The sequence below is a fragment of the Hypanus sabinus genome, chromosome 2 (genome assembly GCF_030144855.1).
Source record: "Hypanus sabinus isolate sHypSab1 chromosome 2, sHypSab1.hap1, whole genome shotgun sequence".
In the NCBI taxonomy this organism is placed as follows: domain Eukaryota; kingdom Metazoa; phylum Chordata; class Chondrichthyes; order Myliobatiformes; family Dasyatidae; genus Hypanus; species Hypanus sabinus.
Window position 1 is genome coordinate 154,182,111 of NC_082707.1, and position 19,131 is coordinate 154,201,241.

Consider the following 19,131-nt stretch of genomic DNA (forward strand, 5'->3'; position numbering starts at 1 on the left):
CTCTCTTTTATGTAACATGAACATATCTACAGAACACAGGTAGGACATTGTTTAGAATTAAGTAGTCAAGATTTACTTCTATCACATGTCACATTCCATTAATCAAAATTAATTACTAAAACTTACTCCAAATTTTATGTAAAAGTCTTCAATATATGAAAATATGCAAGTAGGATTTTAATACAAGTTTCCAAATAATTCTAAAACACCTCATAATTCAATTAATGATCAGGGCTGCCTATCAACATTAAACTACCACTGTGGCATGACAAGTTCCTGATTCAACCTAATAAAGAATGCTTTCAAATAAAACAAAGCTGTGTTAACGTGGCCTCTTACTTGTACTGAAAATTCTAGTCTCCATTTAAGAGAAATGTTAAAAATGGTCAGTTTCTTATTAATCCACAACCACGATAATGAATACAGACTATAATCACACTTAAAAGCATTGCTGGGAATACTAATAGTCAGGGTCATAATGCATCAGCACTGAAGGTTTGTGAGATGGAGTGGTAGCTACAGTTTAACAAATTAGTATTTTTGACACAGTGGAGAAAACAATGGTTCAACTACTTTATTGCATTTTACCGTTAAGGATTTCACAAGTCATAAAGGTACATGGCAATTGTGACTGCTCACATTTGTATTAAATGACATCCCACTAAATTACCAAACAAATGAGATCCTTAGTGTACATTCTTGTTTACAAATATTATAACCATTTTTGGCATTGTTGAAAATATTTGTTAAATAAACCCAAGAAACAAACAAGCTTCTACCTGAACCAGCACCAGTCTAAAACATTCTTATAACAGTGGCACAATGGAACTGCTTTCACACTTCCATTCTGGAAAGGAAAGCAAAGTGATGCATCAAAGTTTGACAGGAAGGACACAGGGACATACGTGCATGTGCACGCACACACACACACACACACATATATACACACACATTCGCAAACACAGAGTCAGATCTATGCTTTTATTGTGTTCTCACTCTTTACAGGACCAATCAGAACACTTACTTCCCCTAGCCAATAGTTTAAACTGTACAGTGTCCAAACAATTTTAAAACAAAACATCAAGAGCCAGAATAAGAAAAGTAAGAGTGAGCCCTATTCATAAACACAAACCTGTTTGCAGGCACTTTGGTTACGGAGAAAGGCTCATTGGTTGTTACCAAATGAATGCTTTACAATTTGGCTAGAAAATTTGATGTATTTGCTACAGTATTTGAATATATATTATGTTTGAAACCACTTTCCAAATACGCCCAAATACAAATAGGCTGTAGATTTCGATTGTCCTTAATTATTCACACAGCCTATTTATAATAACCATTTTCAGACTGTAATTGCCAGTTAATTAGATAGACATTGAATGTCATTTGTTATTCAAGTTTCAAGTACACACAGTTTATTTCTTCTTTTAGTCAAAATTCACCACTCTACACGACCCTGCCCTCCCCCCACCCACCCCAACCCTTCCCTAATCTCCTCCACCAATATAACTGAATAGAAACACTTCAACTATATTCTGTGTCTGGTTATGGTCCTGCTGTAGAGCTGCCAGCAGCAAGAATAAAGGTTCAATTTGTCATTGCCCTTTAGAGAACCCTTTCATCCACATTAATTATGGAATGTTTTATATAAAAACAAAAACGATCTGGATATCACCAAGATAACATCTATATTTGCATTTCCATGATCATACTTACTTTCAGTCATGAAAATAGTTTGAGAAAATGATGTTTAAAATAAAGCATTTTCAAAATAAGAATCATTTTTAAAAATGATCAAGGGAAATCACTCAAATCCTTGGAAGCAGGTCAAAAGCCACAGATGTTCAAGGGTCTTCAGAAAAACATACTTAAACTGTTCCTTCTAAACTTCACTTATTTAAGTCAACACTGTCTTTCCAGCATGCTTTATTCATGTCAGATTCACATCAAAATAATCACCAGTTCTACACATCTCCTTATTGTGTCAGCACCATCTTTCATCCATTTGGTAACAGAATGGAGAAGTTGCGATGCAATGCTTACGTAGTGAGGCATTGTGGAAGGATATACTTTTATTACAAAAATCATGGACATCTAGTTGTACTCATCTGATGTGCAAATCCTTGGAATGCTCCAATGTTTCCTGTGCTTTAGCACCACATAAAAGTTCTTATTAATAGTGGTGCATGCAAAACCCAGCTACAAAGTGGAAAAGGGGCCTGCTGTGAAGAGCAGCAGCCACTAATAGGGCCAGTAGGCAGGATAATTGGTGAACAGGATCACAACAGGATAGTAACACATAAGTTAGCTGACGCACAGCCATAATTCTGTACTACAGATGATGACTTAGTAGTTGAGCTTCATGGCTGGTCGTTCTCGACTCCCATCTGTCACTTGGCTGCTGACACGTTTCCGGTTGCGCTTTAGCTTAAAATCTTTATCGAAAACTTCTCCTGAACGTAGAGCTGAAACCAGGTCATCAAATTCTCCTCCTTCCTCACTGCCTTCTTTTGCTTTCTTTGCTTTCCGCTCTCTTTCTCTTTGTTCTTTAAGCTAGGATTTAAAAACAGAGAACTTCTTGTGAAAACTGCCAACTGATTCAACCTGAAAAAACAGACTATCCTCCATGCATTGCACAGATTGTAGAATTCACAGCCAAGTGAATTTAATTACATAAATTACTACTGGAAGCATCACTTTGCCTCGACAATCACTGAAGGGAAAAGCAGAGAGGCAGAAGAAAGTCATGCCTTAATTAATTTGCACTGGAAGGCGTAGAACAAAACGAGCTTCTTTTGGAACCAAAATCTAATCATCAATATCCAAATTACGCAATTTATCCATTATAATTGCCATTGTAAAACAAATGGAACCACCATACTGTTTTATAAACGAGTCTGGTGATGGAAATCTAGCAAATGATAAAACTCGGGGAATACAAGAATATTATGAATGTTTGACAGGAAAGTTGATAAATAACTCCAATAACTAATATACTTTGATCATACACCCAATTACTTTTTCATGTTCCTAGTATTCCTCTCAAAATAAACCCATGTTTATAGCTATCAAAACTTATTCCAATTTGAAAACAATAAATTTATAAATGTAACATGTGCAAACTAACAAAATAAAAATTAGGCAACAACACAACATAAATGCAAGAGATTCTGCAGATGCTGCAAATCCAGAGCAAGACACACACAAAATGCTGGAGGAACTCAGCAGGCCAGCCAGCATCTATGGAAATGAATAAACAGCCAACGTTTCAGGCTGAGATCCTTCAGAGTAAATATCAACAAAGCTACTTTCAAATTTAAGTATCCATTACATCCAAATCTTTTTGTTTCCGAATGCACTATTTTATAGAAGACTGATGTCTGCTGTGTTAATGTCATTACTGCAATCCAATGGCATAAAATGAAGAATATAGGCTAGCCCTGAGAAAATATCCAGATCAATTCAGTTTCAAAAAGGTTTCTACATGGAACTTTACATAATCAACCTTTCAAATATTAATTTCCATGAAACTTGCTAACATTTCATTATGTATGCATGCACATTTGGTTTTCTACATATTTAAAAATTCATACTGTCTGACCTGTGCTTCCATTTTAGCTCGTCGTTCCTCCTCCTCCTTTTTCCTCCTCATGTTCTCATTTTCCTGTTTGGCCTCTGCAAAAGCTTGGAGGAACTGATCAAAAATGCCAAAGAACTCATCAGGCTGCATTTTGCCAGTTTCTTCTCCAAAATGCTTTAGAGCTTTATTAAACTGATTTGTGGAAAAAGAAACACATAAATTGGGTTACAAGTAAATATACAAATAACAAAAGCATTTATTCAAAAAACATATCCCAGCAGATAAAAATGTTCAAAATAGACTGTTAACTTTTATTTCCAATCACATATGGGAAAATTATGACAAAACTATAATAATTTATTTCTCAGAGTTCACTTTCAGATATTCAAGCTACAATCTGAAACACTCGTGCTAGTACAGAATGCCAAGCTAGAATATACTTTTTGAATTGGAATATTATTGTCACATGTACTGAGATACAATGAAAAGCTCATCTTGCACACTGTTCATACAGATCAAATTATTGCACAGTGTGTTGAGGTATAGCAAAGTAAAAACAACAAAAGAATGCAGAATAAAGTGTAACAGTACAGAAAAAGTCCCAGTGCAGGTAAGCAGTAAGGTCCAGGATCATAATGGGCTAAATTACAAGATCAAGAGTATATCTTATACTAGGGAACTGTTTAATAGTCTTATAAGAGCAGGGTAGAAACTGCCCTTGAGTTTTTCAATTCTAAAGATATCTACAATTGCACAAACTGAAAAGTTTGCAAGGCACCAAATTTAAGATTTTTGCATTAGCATACATTTCCCTTTCTCACATAATTTGGTAACTTTTGCTGGAATTTTATCGTTCCTGTCAATGTTATGTTTCCTCAGTCCTCTGATGCAGGTTCAATTATCCAAGGTTTCACTGACCCCTATACTTTTAAGGAAATACCTCATCATAACCCATCATCTAAATTATGATACAACAGCATCATTTCAGAGTAGCTGGGACCGCAACTACCCTGACTCACTATCCAATAAAAATAACTCACACATATGTCATTTTTAGTTGTGATATTCAGCAAATATACAGCAATAAACACAAATGCAAACAAAGGACTTGGATATTAATTAAAGTATAAACTAAGTGGGGTGAGTTATTTTCTGTTTTGAATTTCAGTGTTACTCACTGTTCCTAGTACTCTTCTGATGTTCAACTTAGTGAGAACCCAATAAAACATTGTACAGAGAGTAGTCTGCAGTGCCCAACAATTTATTTTAGATCATAAAACTGTTGTAAATATTTTACTGGTTAAAAATTTCATTTGCTAAGTTCCTTTGATGTAGCTCTTTACTTCTTATCATAGTGTTTCACTATTAGTTCCATCTGTACATTATTTTTATGGGTTGAAGTAAACATATTCATTTTATTAACCATTGGAACCAGGCAAGTAGTTAATCATTTTAATAATGGATGTATGACCACAGAAATTTCAAAAACACTAGGTAATCAAAAATATTCATTACTGGGCTAATTTCTCTTTGGTCGCTGCTAGACATGTTACATAAAAGTCAGTTAAATTCAACCAAATTTCTAACAAAATATAATTTAACAATAAGGACAAAGAAGGCAGAATTCAAATGATAAAGGGTAATTTTCAAGCATCACTATTCCTTTTACATTGAATAGTTCTTTTACTGAATTGCCTAGATTTTGACATGAAATATTATTTCTTTTTTCCTATGTAGACCATCTAGGAAAAGCAGTTTTAATTACCTTAGTACAGAAGCAAGAAATGGAAAATCATTTTTTTGGTACTGACTATGCTAACAAATAGCTGACTAAAATCTGACAACAAAAATGGCAGTGTAGTGTAATCCATGCTGGGTCTTAACATGGCACTGTAGGATAGGAGAGTATGTGACTTCTGCACTTTGATCTCAGATATCCTGCATGGAAGACAGCCAACAATCGGTTGGGAAACACTGAATATTCACCTGTAGTCATGCCAATGCAGAGCAGGAACAGGATGTTCACTCACACATAGAAATCTGTGCTGAAAAGTGCATGGAAAGACAGCCAGAGAAGATCATGCACTCATGCCCATCAAAGAAGGGATATCCCTCAAAAAAGAACTCAAACACAAAAATACATAGAAATGTTGATGCTATTACCAGATCTTTAGCTTCCAACAGAAGATCCTCCACTTCAGAGAAGCTAAAACTTGCAACGGCAATAAACTGACTGACTACGGAGGCAAACTTGTCACCAGGCTGTGCAGATTGTGACTTTTGATACTCCAGCTCCTAAAAAAATAATTTTTAAAAGTAATCTACTGTTTGAACAACAAAAAAGCATTTTTCCTCTCCTCACAGAAATAAAATGTTTAGCTCATTGATGAGAACATAAGAAATAAGAACAAGTGAAACATTCACACCCTTAAGCTTATTTTACCACGCAACAAGATCATGGCTGATCTTCTCTGTCAATTTCATCTTCCTGCCCTATCCCCATTTCTCCTCTATTTTTTTAAGATCCACAACTATTAATCTCTACTTTGAATGGAATCAATGAGCAAGTCTCCAAAGCTTTAATGACCCTCTAGCATAAAGACATTTCAGCTTATTTCAGTCCTAAATAACCAGCTTCCGGTATTAGACCTCCATATTCAGGACTCCTTAGCTATCTGCACTGTCAACTCTTCCAAACAAAATGAAGATGCTTCAATGTGGTCACCTCTCATTTGTCTCGTGTCTAGTGATCACAGGCTGAGCCTAATCAACCTCTGCTCATTCGACAGATCCGTCACCTCAGTCTAAAGAATATTTGTTGTATTTTGTTGAGAGCAAGTATACCCATTCTTTAGTAAGTCTGCCCAAAAAATGTACACAATACTCCAATTGTGGTCTCACCTAACCCTAGCTAATTATAACAAAACATCTCATACTCAAATCCTCTTGCAAAAAAAGTCAACAAATTAATTGGCCTCTAATTGCCTGCTGCACCTGCATTTTAACTTTCAGCTGTGTAGAAGGACACCCAGTTCCCTTTGAATATTAATACCAATGTCACTAATTTCCCATCAGCAAGAAAGGCTGGGGGAGGTAGGGCGCAGAGCAGTGGTGGGGTGCAAAGGGGTAGGGAAAGAGGGGAGGAATAAAGAGGTGGGAGGTAATGGGAGCAGAGCTTTAAGGCCTTCTTGATGGGGTGATAGAAATTTATAGGGCCTGGACATTCAAGGTTAAAATGAGGCAGTAAGGGTCAGTGAATTGAAAGCTGTCGAGGAGATACAGAGCGGACGTACTTGGGAAAAGAAATCTGCTGGGGTTCTCTATTGTGTCTGGCGCCCCGAATGTTGCATCAGTCAGACGCAACAGAAACTGGGGTATCTGCTTTGTTGAGCACCTCCACTCCATCCACCAAAAGCTGAATTTCGCAATGGTCAACCATTTTAATTCCTATCCCCTTCCGACACGTTGGTCCAAGGTCTCCTCTTTTGCCACAATGAGGTCACTCTCAGGATGGGGGAGCCATGCCTCATACATGGTCTAGGTAGCCTTCAACCTGATGGCATAAACATCGATTTCTCAAACTTCCAGTAATTTGTTCCCTTCCCTCTTGCTTCTTTTATTCCCCACTCTGGCCTCTTACCTCTTCTCCTCAACTGCTCATCAGCTAGCTCTGGCTGGTACCCCTCCTTCCCTTTCTCCCAGGATCCACTCTCCTCTCCCATCAGATTCCTCCTTCTCCAGTCATTTACTTTTCCCACCCACCTGGCTTCACCTCTCACCTTCTAGCTACCCTCCTTCCCCTCCCCCACCTGTTTATTCATTTCCATAGATGCTTCCTGACCTGCTGAACTCCTCCAGCATTTTGTGTGTGTTGCTCTGGATTTCTAACACCTGCAGAATCTCATGCATTTGTAGTAACTAAGATTTAAACATTTCTTTCCTGTGTGACCTCACCATTCTGGCCCACAGCTGTTGCTGAAATCATCACCTTACAAATACAGCGGATTTACAAAATAACTGAAAATGGCATTTAACTACTTTTGAAAGACGAGTAGTAGCAGTACAAGATGTTTCCCCTCCTGAATTCCTTTGTCTTTTCCTTGCTGTTGGCAAAGTGCACAAGGTGCAAAACAAATGCAGTTCATAATCCCTTAACGGCTCCTTTGTAAGCAATCATTTTCAAATATTCTGCACTCACTTCAAATGTTCAGACACGCAGTCCTACAATACTATAATTAATATTGTGCTCAATTCAATACATTTTATAGTTTTAAAACATAACTGATTATATTCCATATCCACTAAGAACAGGAATCAAGAAAGTGCTACATTTTTTAAACATTTTGTGTCTCTCAAAACATAGCAAACATCTTAATTAACCAACTAAAGTAACTTCCTTTTCAGAAATAGCTTCTTAAATGGTATACTGCACTACAATTCAAAGTACTGTAATTCAAGGTTGTAAAAAAAGAAACAGAGTATTTTAAAAAATCTAAATAGTATCATTGTGTGACTTGCTTTCCTCTTCTTAAATGGCTGTAACAATAGAATTATAGAAGAAAGCCAAGTGAGAACATAATAGCAAATTGGAGGTGACTAATGCGTTTCCTGTGAGTGAAATGCTGATCACATACAGTGTAAGGTTGTTCCCTTCCACACCACTGTACTGCTCAAGAAAAGGTTTGTACAAATATACAAAAACTGGACCAACTTTAAAAGTCGTATTGGAAAGATACAGTATATCTAATAGAAAATCAGGCTGATCCAGTGTAAATTCAAATGCACAATATGGAAAGGAAAAGGCACTTGCAGTGAAGGAAGGAAGCATGTCTGATGTGAAGGGAAATGGGTGAATACTGATGAATGTGAAGACTTCCCACCCATGCTTCCGTTAAATATATAATAAAAAAAACACAATCTAACAAAGAAACAGAACACTGGGAATACTTACATTCTCCACAGCCTTCAGACCACTTCTCAGACTACTGAATTCCTTTTCCAACTCAATCAAACTGCAAAACAAAACCACACATCATTGTTAAAGGCACACATTCAAGAGAATAGCTTCTCAATTGTAAACACAAATATGAATTTTAAGCTCATTTTTGTTTCAAGTAATCTCACTTCTCCAAGGGTAAAGCTTTTGGTCAACATTCTGAAGCAACAGGGGTGAGAAAGACAGCTTCCTTATAAGGATAATGTCAAGATGTATTATTATCTTGTAATTTTAAGATTGATTCATTTTCTCAAATTAATATTTTTAATTAGCTAATGAATTTTCAGTTTATCAACTAGACCACAAGGGAGTGGAAAATGGCTCTGATTAGTTAAAAGCTCCAAATGCTACAAGTCAATGATCTGAGACAAAATTTATTTCAGCCTTTATGAAGTTAGAGAAAGATAAGTGATCCAAGATGTAGATAGTCTTTACCCCATACCAACTCCACTTCCCCACCTGTGCTTTCAGAGCTCTTGGGGAAACTCCTATAATAAATCCCTTTTCACTTATGGTCGATGTCACATGTCAAAGCCTATTCTGCACCAACCCTCAAAAGGTTAGCATGCACATAACATCTCTACTACTAATACAGTATAGATAAAGTGTGAACTATCCATAGGCTGACATACAGCAAGTCATTAAGTTTCTTGGACAGCACCTCCTAAATCTGTTCACCCAGAATGACAAGGGCAAAGGGTGCACAAAAAAAAACCCATCAACTCCACATCACTTACAATCTTAATGTCAGTATCTTACATCGTCACTTTATTGTAGCTAGGGCAAAATTATCTACCTAACAGCAGTGTGAGTGAGGTCTACCTTCACCACACCTACTACATTTCCATTACCAGCTTTACATTAAGGGATAAAAGAAAAAAGATTTGCTGAATCCCACTCAGCACCTGTAACTCACTCACAAAACATGACTGAGAAAAAAAACTGGTAAAAGCCATCGCTGAATTTCAATAATTATTTAATTTCTCAAAGAAATATTAAAGAAGGCTACCTTCTCACTGAGCACTTATCAAGTATTAAAAACTTACTTTACTTTGGCTGCGTCTGGAACACTCTGTAAATCATCGTGGATGTTCACCACTTTTGAAAATTTCTTCTCCAAAATTGTAATCAAATAGTGCAAAAGAGTAATATTCCTTTAACAAAAATGAACAAAAATGAAAGTATTAAATGTTTTTAATCAAAAGTACAATCAAGAAAAATCAACAATGCATGGTGAATAGTACAGTTCTGACAAAATTTCTTTGACCTGAAACTGCCTGATTTACTGAGTGTTTCTAGCCTTTTTTGTTTCCATCTGTTTCATCAAAATGGGTGATACACTTCCCTGACTCTTTATTTTAAAGTGCTCAAAGGATTTGATAGGATCAATACAAAATCTCGATCTTTTGGTTGAGTTCAAAGTTGGAGGTGGGGTGGAATTAATTTTTCTTCAGTGATAGAAGCACCAAGCCTTTTAAATACAAATTCTGCAAACATATTTTCTCCTCCCATGCAGTAGAGCTTAACTTTCTACAGGCAGAGCTAGGTTGGGTCAAGTGCCTGAGATTGTTATTAACAGATAATAATAATAATAATAATAATAATATAATTAATAACATTGTTATTAGGCAAGAAAATCAATAGAGACTCAGTGAGGCAAGGGCAGATAAATCAGCTGCAATCTAACAGCATGGTAGAACAGTGATTGAATTCCCAAAATAAAAGTTTTCACAAAAATATTACTTCACAAATTGAAGGTCCATTTCCACAAAGTTCACAAGGCTAAAGAGGTTATTTTACTGATTTTTTAGACTCAGGAGGACAACTTGCTCCAAGTTTTGAAAATAAACATCAGTCACTGCTTACATTCTTCTTCAGTTTTCATAATAGTCTCTATAGTCAATAAGCATAACAGACTGAGAAAAATCTTTGAATGCAGTCTAGTTAAAGGAACAGAGAGCAACACTGGTCTTAAAACTGACAGCGTAGCAACATAATTTCATTTCAAAAACCACAGGGTTGACAATGCCTTACTTCTCAATACTAGACTTGGTGTCTGCAATCTTGTTCAGACTAGAGAGTCTGAAACCAAAAGCATTGCCTCTTTGTCCCTTGTTCATGTAATTGCCAAAAGCTAACACCACTTCCAACAGCTGCATCAGATTTTTGCTTTGCAAAACCTCCTTGGAGCTCAGACGAATAGCTAGAAGAAGAAAAAAAATCATATCGGTGAATTAGATGCAATACACAATATCTCAACGAGATACCATGGATTAAAATTAACTAAGAGCTCGGCAACTTAAATTACAAAACAAAACTGAAACCAGGCATTAGGTTATTTAAAGCTCCTTCAAATAAATAAAGGAGTAAAATAGAGAGTCATAGAGTCAAGGAAAAATACAGCTTAGAAGTAGGTCCTTCAGCCCACCCAATCTGTACAAAGCTATTTAAACTGGCTACTCCATTGACCCGCACTGGAACCATAACCCTCCATTTCCCTACCATTCATATACCTATTCAATCTTCTTTTAAAAGTTGAAATTGAGCTGACATGCACCATTTTTGCTGCCAGCTTATTCCACCCTCTCACAGCCCTGAGTGAAGAAGATTCCTCTCGTGCTCCCCTTAAACCTTTCACATTTAACTCATGACCTCTGGTTGCATCTCACCAAATCTCAGTGGAAAAAGCCTGCTTACATTTATCCTATCTACACCCATCACGATTTTGTATACCTCTTATCAAATCTCCTCAATCTTCCACACTCCAAGGAATAAAGTCCTAACTTATTCAATATTTCCTTACATTCCAGGAATATCCATATATATTTTACCTTTACTCTTACAACTTCATTTACATCTTTCCTGCAGGTTGTAAACTACACACAATACTCCAAATCAGGCCTCCCCAACATCTTATACTACTTCAAAAGAATAACTCGTCTCCTGTACGCAATACTTTGATATATGAAGGACAATGTGCCAAAAGCTTCCTTTACAACCCTATCTACCTCTGACGCCACATTCAATGAATTATGCACCTGTATTCCCAGATCCCTTTGTTTTACAGCATTTCTCAGTGTCCTATTGTTCATGGTGTAAGAACCACCATGCTTGGTCCTACCAAAATACAACACCTAGCACTTGGCTGCATTAAGCTCCATCTGACATTTTTCAGCCTATTTTTCCACCTGGTCCACATCCCACTGAAAGCCTTGATAGCCTTCCTCACTAGGAAATCTGACTGCATGCGCAACTGTATTGTCACCTGCAAATTTCCTGATCCAGTTAACCACAGTATCATCAAGAGCTTGATATGGATGGCAAACGACAACGGACCCATCACCAATTCCTGTGGCACTCTACTAATCACAGGCGTCCAGTCAGTGAGGCAACCATCTACTACCACGCTCCAGCTTCTCCCACAAAGCTAACAGAATTTATTAATTATTAATAAGTCTAATAGAATTTACTAACACATCTTGAATGCCAAGCGAATGAACCTTCTTGACCAACCTCCCATGCAGGACCTTGTCAAATACCTTGCTAAAGTCCACATAGACAACATCCACTGCCCTGTCTTCATCACTTTCCTGGTAACTTTCTCGAGAAATAACCTACCATACACAAAGCCATGCTGACTATCCTTAATCAGTTCAAGTCAATCCAAATACTCAGATATATGGTTCCTTCGAATACCTTTCAATAACTTTCCCGCTACTGATATCATACTCACTGGCCTATAATTTCCTGGTTTATTTTTAGAGCCTTTATTCACTGGCAGGTAAACATTTACAATCCTCCATTCCTCTGGTCCTCACTTTTCACTAGGGATGATTTAACTATGCCTGCTAGGGCCCTGGCAACTTCTGCAATGCCTTTGTCCAAGAAAACACCTTGTCAGACCCTGGGGATTTACCCACAACAAGACAAGACAAGGCAACAAACACCTCCTCCCCTGTAATCTGTAAAGGATCCATGAAGTTGATGCCACTTTGCCTCACTTCTGTGTCCCTCTCCTGGATAAATACAGAAGCAAAGATTTCATTCAACCCCTACCTCTTTTGGCTCCACACATGGATTACCATTCTGATCCTCCAGAGCACCAATTCTGCTCTTTGCAATCATTTTACTTTTAAGGTATCTGTAGAATCCCTCAGGATCCTCCTTTTTCTTGTCTGCTAGGCAACCTCATGCCTTCTTTTAGCCCTCCTGATTTCTTTCTTAAGTGTTCCTTGCACTTCTTATAATCCAGAAGTAACTCATTTGTTCCTACCTGCCTACACCTTCCATACACCCATTTTTCTTAACCAGGGCTTCAATATCTCTTGAAAACCAAGGTTCCCTACACTTGCTATCCTTAATTTTTAAGCTCTGTACTCCTACATTTTCACTTTTGAAGGCCTCCCACTTTCCAAGTATACCTTTGCCAGAAAACAGCCTTTCCCAATCCACTTGCCAGATCCTTCCCGAGACCATCAAAGTTGGCCTTTCTCCAATTTAGAACCTCAACCTGCAGACCAGACCAATCTTTTTGCATATTCACTTTGAAACTAATGGCATTGTGATCCCTAGATGCAAGGTGTTCCCCCACACAAACTTCTGTTTCGCTCCCTAACAGCAGATCAAGCGTCACACACTCTCTTGTTGGTACTTCTATATACTGATTAAAGAACCTTTCCTGTACATATCTGACAAACTCTATCCTTTTACAGTGTGGGAGTCACACTCAGTATGTAGAAAGTTAAATCACCTACTATAACAGCCTCATGTTACTTGCAAAGGTCAGCAATCTCTCTACAAATCTGTTTCTATAAATCCCTCTGACTGTTGGGCAGTCTGTAATATAGCCCCATTCACATGATCATACCTTTCTTATTTCTCATTTCCATCCATAACACCTCAATGAGTTCTCCCGTCTATCCTGGCTGAGCATTGCCGTGGCATTTTCCCTGATTAGCAATGCAGCCTCTCCTTTAACCCCTTCTGCCCTGTCACATCCAAAACAATGAAACCTCAGAATATTGAGCTGCTAGTTGGGGCACTTCTGCAACCAAGTCTCACTAATGGCTACAATATCATAATTCCAGGTGTTGACCCATGTCCTGATCTCATTGGTCTTTCCTATGATACTTGCATTGAAACATATGCAGTTCAGGACAATGTTTGCACTATGCTCAATCGTTTCGTTTCTGACTTTGCCCCAGGTCTTGCCAACATTTGTCTTCACAATCTTTCCACCATCTGTTCTGGAACTCTGGTTCCCATCCCCCTGCAAATGTTCTATTCTTACTAATTTTCCAATGTACATTTGTACATTTATGTAGATATTAAAACATACTGCAAATTAATTTCACAAGATGAAGGAACAAATTTTCCCAGCTACATTTCTTGATCCAACACTCCATTCACCAGGCTTCATAATAAACAAGAAGATCTGTTCAGTTCTATTTTCTTTAATACCTTTCAAATAATATAAAATGTTATGCCTACTTTTAGCATTCTGGGCACTCTACTTATGTAAAAACCCTTAAATAAAACTGGCTCAGATAATTCTATTCAAACTTGACTACCTGGCCCGTGATTCTACACTATAAAATATACCAGTGTCACATAAGTGGAGCATGTATTTTTATAACAAATATTTCCCAGAAGGACAAGTAGAAATAACATGTCCTGATTTTAAATAAGACCACAAGACACAGGACAAGGGAGGGTATGTGGCTAAAATCACAATTGAAAATTGAAACACATTCTATGACCCCCATATAACATGACCTCTATTTTACATACACTAATGAAAAACAGCCAGGGTAGTGGTTTAACAATACCTGAATGCTTTAGACTTTGAGTCACCACAAATGAGAAATAAGAATGGTTATACCATCAGTCTATGTTAAAAGCATATAGCTAAATCATAGAAGTCACATGTCACACAAAAATGACCATCAGCTTTCTACTGAAGCGAGCATTATGAATACAGTAATAGACAAAACCTACTGAATAACAAGACAGTCTGATGAGAAAAGTTGTACCTTCAACTTTAGGCTTAACTTCTGCCACTCTTTCAGCAAATTTCTTCTTGAAATACAGTGACTGTAATCTCTGCTGATAATGAGGAATTCTAATAAAAATAAAGTCACACTGTGAAAACTTAAATCCCAGTTATTGTCAGCAATTTTGTTAAAATAAACATCCTAGAAATTCTAAGCATTCAGTTTGAATCATTTCCATTTAGTTGTGCATTTCCTTTCCAATTATGACATTTTAACACCTGGGACCTGAATATTTATTCACTTCTGCAGTGTGGATATACAGTACTGTCTTAGGTACATGAAAGAAATTTCTGTAAAGCGAAGATATTTTCAAAAATAATTGAATGAAAAATTTCTAAATGTCAAAAAATTTACAACAAAGCAGTGAATAGTAAAAATACTAAATCATATCAATATTTAGTGTGACCACTCTTCACCTTTAAAACGGCATCCATTCTCTTAGGTAGACTGCTGTGCAGTTTTGTAAGAAAATCAGCTGATAGGTTCTTCCAAGCATCTTGGAGAACTTGCCACATTTCTTCTGCAGAACATAGCTGTCTCTCTCGCCAGGTAATCCCAGACAGCTTTGCTGCTGTTAAGATCAGGGCTCTGTAGAGGCCATACCATCTGTTGCAGAACCCCTTGTTCTTCTTTTTGGTGAAGATAGTTATTTATGATTTTGGCTGTGCGTTTGGGGTCACCGTCCAGCAGCAGAATGAAATTGGGACTGATCGACATCTCCCTAATGGTATAGCATGATGAATGAGACTCTGCTTATACTTTTCACCATTAATTCTGACCAGAGCACCAACTCCACTTGCAGAAATTCAGCCCCTCTGCCACACTTCACTGTTGGCTGCAGATAATTATCCTTGTAGTGGTCTTCTGTTCTTCTTTGGACAAACTGCCTCTTGCTTGAGCCAAAAATTTCAACTTTTGACTCATCAGTCTAGAGCACTTGCTGCTATAGTTCAGCGCCCCATTCCTTGTGTTTCTGTATGCAGGGGAGTCTCTTAACATTGCTTCCATTTTGGAGGAATGCCTTTTTGGCAGAAACTTTTCCGTTAAGACCAGTTACGACAAGACTGCTCTGGACTCTGGAGGGGTATACTTGAGTTCCAGTGGTTTTTGAGAGTTCAGAGCTGATAACAGTGCTGGACCTCTTCCGGTTTAGAAGGGACATCAGTTTGATTTATCCCTAGTCTGCTGCACTCCGTTACCCAAACCGACCACTGCATTTCTGGTCCTCAACCTTGACCATCTCTTTGTGCTTCTGCAGAAGAGCATGGATAGCACATCTTGAAACACCTGTCTGCCACAAAATTTCTGTTTGGGAGAAACCTTGCTGATACAGGATGACCATCTTGTATCTGGTTGCTGTGCTCACTCTTGCCATGGTGTAAGATTTGATGATTTGAAGGTTAAACAGTCACACCCTCATCTTTTAGTTTGGTTGCCGTTCGCCTAATTTGATTATTTCTACAGCTGTTTCTGTTTCAGTTAATCATTTTAGTTCATTCAACTCATTATGTCATTGATTATTTACATCTGTTTATTATCTTTGTTTAATCATGCACTGGGCTACAAACCTACAAAGTAATCAAGATTTTATTTGAAAAGGGGTGTATTACTTAATATGTTACTACTTTAACAAAACACAACAAGTTCTCAGTAGCATTTATTTTGGTAAATGAATGTTAAGAAAACTAAAATTTGCTCTTTTCTACAGACACACTAATGCAGACGTCAGAAATTAAACATCTGAAACAAAAGTTATTTTATAAATCTAGAGTGCCTAACAATTTTGCACAGTAATGTACAACTTCTAAAACAAGGTGGACAAAAGATAGACTATCCACCCTACCCATATTATACCCTACACAATTTCCCCTTCTCTTCACCTGAATGGAAAGGACAATTGGGACAGGGTGTATAAATAGTGGTTGATTTGTTGTTGACCTTATTGTAAAATGAAGAATCAATATCAGAATCAGGTTTCTGATCATTGGCATGTAATGTGAAATTTATTAACTTAGCAGCAGTAGTTCCATGCAATACATCATATAGAAGAGAAAAAAAGTAAATAAAATAAATAATAATAAAAAATAAATAAATACAGTTTACGTATATTGAATAGATTAAAAATGTGCGAAAATCAAATACTGTAATTAAAAAAGTGAGGTAGTGTCCAAAGCTTCAATGTCCATTTAGGAATCAGATGGCAGAGAGGAAGAAGCTGTTCCTGAATCGCTGAGTGTGTGCCTTCAGGCTTCTGTACCCCCTTCCTGATGGCAACAGTGAGAAAAGGGCATGCCCTAGTGCTGGAGGTCTTTAATGATTGACGCTGTCTTTCCAAGACACCGCTCCTTTAAGATGTCCTGGGTACATTGTAGGCTCGTACCCAAGATGGAGCTGACTAGATTTACAACCTTCTGCAACTTCTTTCGGTCCTGTGCAGAAGCCCCTCCATACCAGACAGCGATGCAGCCTGTCAGAATGCTCTCCACAGTACATCTATAGAAATTTTTGAGTGTATTTGTTGACATGCCAAATCTCTTCAAACTCCTAATGAAGTATAGCCTCTGTCTTGCCTTCTTTATAACTACATCGATATGTTGGGACCAGGTTAGATCCTCAGAGATCTTGACATCCAGGAACTTGAAGCTGCTCACTCTCTCCACTTCTGATCCCTCTTATCAGGATTGGTATGTGTTCCTTCATCTTACCCTTCCTGAAGTCCACAATCAGTTCTTTTGTCTTACTGTCGTTGAGTGCCAGGTTGTTGCTGCGGCACCACTCCACTAGTTGGCATATCTCACTCCTGTACGTCCTTCTTGTCACCACCTGAGATTCCACCAAAAATGTTTGTATCGTCAGCAAATTTATAGATGGTATTAGAGCTATGCCTAGCCACACAGTCAGGTGTATATAGAGAGCAGAGCAGTGGACCAAGCACACACCCTTGAGGTACGCCAGTGTTGATAGTCAGCAATCACCAATCCGCACAGACTGTGGTCTTCCAGTTAGGAAGTCGAGGATCCAATTGCAAAGGGAGGTACAGAGGCCCAGTTTCTGCAACTTCTCAATCAGGATTGTGGGAATGATGGTATTAAATGCTGAGCTATAATTCCTGAACAGCATCCTGACAGAGGTGTTTGTGTTGTCCAGGTGGTCTAAAGCTGTGTGAAGAGCCACTGAGATTGCATCTGCCTTTGACCTATTGTGGCGATAGGCAAATAGGTCCAGGTCCTTGTTGAGGCAGGAGTTCAGTCTAGTCATGACCAACCTCTCAAAGCATTTCATCACTGTAGATGTGAGTGCTACCGGGTGATAGTCATTAAGGCAGCCCATATTATTCTTCTTAGGCAGTGGTATAATTATTGCCTTTTTAAAGCAAGTGGGAACTTCTGCCCGTAGCAGTGAGAGGTTGAAGATGTCCTTGAATACTCTCACTAGTTGGTTGGCCCAGGTTTTCAGAGCTTTACCAGGTACTCCATTGGGACCTTCTGTCTTATGAGGGTTCACTCTCTTTAAAGACAGTCTAACATCGGCCTCTGAGACAGAGATCACAGGGTCATCAGGTGAAGCAGGGATCTTCACAGCTGTAGTTGTGTTCTCCCTTTCAAAGTGGGCACAGAAGGTACAGGCCTGGGTCGCCAGACTTGAATGCCATGGATCTAGCCTTCAGAAGATGACCTGCCTCCTGGTTCATCCACAGCTTTTGATTTGGGAATGTACAGTAAGTCTTTGTAGGCACACACTCATCCACACCAGTTTTAATGAAGTCGGTGACAACTGCAGCATACTCATTCAGGTTTCAAGATGAATCCCTGAATACAGTCCAGTAGGCATTCCTGTGCTTCCCTTGTTCATATCTTCTTGGTCCTCATGACTGGTACCTGGTCTCTGCCTATACTCAGGAGTAGAAGTACAGCCAGGTGATCAGACTTCCTGAAGTGAGGGCGTAGAAAGCGTGGTAGGCATTCTTGATGGTGGCGTAGCAATGGTCCAGTGTGTTGTTTCCTCTAGTATGGCAAGTGATCTGTTGATGGTAGCTGCTTAGTGATTTTTTTTCAGAATGGCCTGGTTAAAATCTCCCAAAACAAGGCATCAGGATGCACTGTTTTGCGCATGTTGGTTCCATTGTTCAGATCATCTAAAGCATGATTGACATTGGCCAGAGGTGGAAGGTGTACTGCTACCAGAATGACCCTGGAGAACTCCCGTGGTAGGTAAGAAGGAAGGCACTTAACCGCTAGATATTCCAGGTCTGGTGAGCAGCACTGGGACAGCACTGATATATTTGTGCAGCAAGAAGAGTTGATCATGAGGCATACTCCTCCACCTCTGCTTTTGAGAGACTCTATAGATCTATCCTGACGATGTATAGTAAACCTGTCGACCTGAATTGCTGCATCTGATACAGAAGGAGTTAACCAGGATTCCATGAAACAAAGGACACACGCGGTCCTAAAGTCCCTTTAGCTCTGAGATCATCGATTTTATTCACCAGAGACTCATCA

General features: G+C 38.3%; 1 protein-coding gene across 2 annotated transcripts in view; it reads right to left on the minus strand.

Moving 5' to 3' along the window:
* Nucleotides 1-559: 559 nt before the first annotated feature.
* daam1a (dishevelled associated activator of morphogenesis 1a) overlaps nucleotides 560-19,131 on the minus strand; it is a 168,496-nt gene continuing 149,924 nt past the window's right edge. For both annotated transcript variants that reach the window (XM_059956979.1, XM_059956987.1), the window contains 7 exons: nucleotides 14,609-14,697; nucleotides 10,611-10,779; nucleotides 9,623-9,730; nucleotides 8,532-8,592; nucleotides 5,744-5,875; nucleotides 3,602-3,772; nucleotides 560-2,553 (listed from right to left, as the gene is read on the minus strand). In XM_059956979.1, coding sequence (XP_059812962.1) covers nucleotides 2,347-2,553; nucleotides 3,602-3,772; nucleotides 5,744-5,875; nucleotides 8,532-8,592; nucleotides 9,623-9,730; nucleotides 10,611-10,779; nucleotides 14,609-14,697 — 937 coding nt within the window. In that variant the 3' untranslated portion in view covers nucleotides 560-2,346. The remainder of the gene's footprint in view (nucleotides 2,554-3,601; nucleotides 3,773-5,743; nucleotides 5,876-8,531; nucleotides 8,593-9,622; nucleotides 9,731-10,610; nucleotides 10,780-14,608; nucleotides 14,698-19,131) is intronic.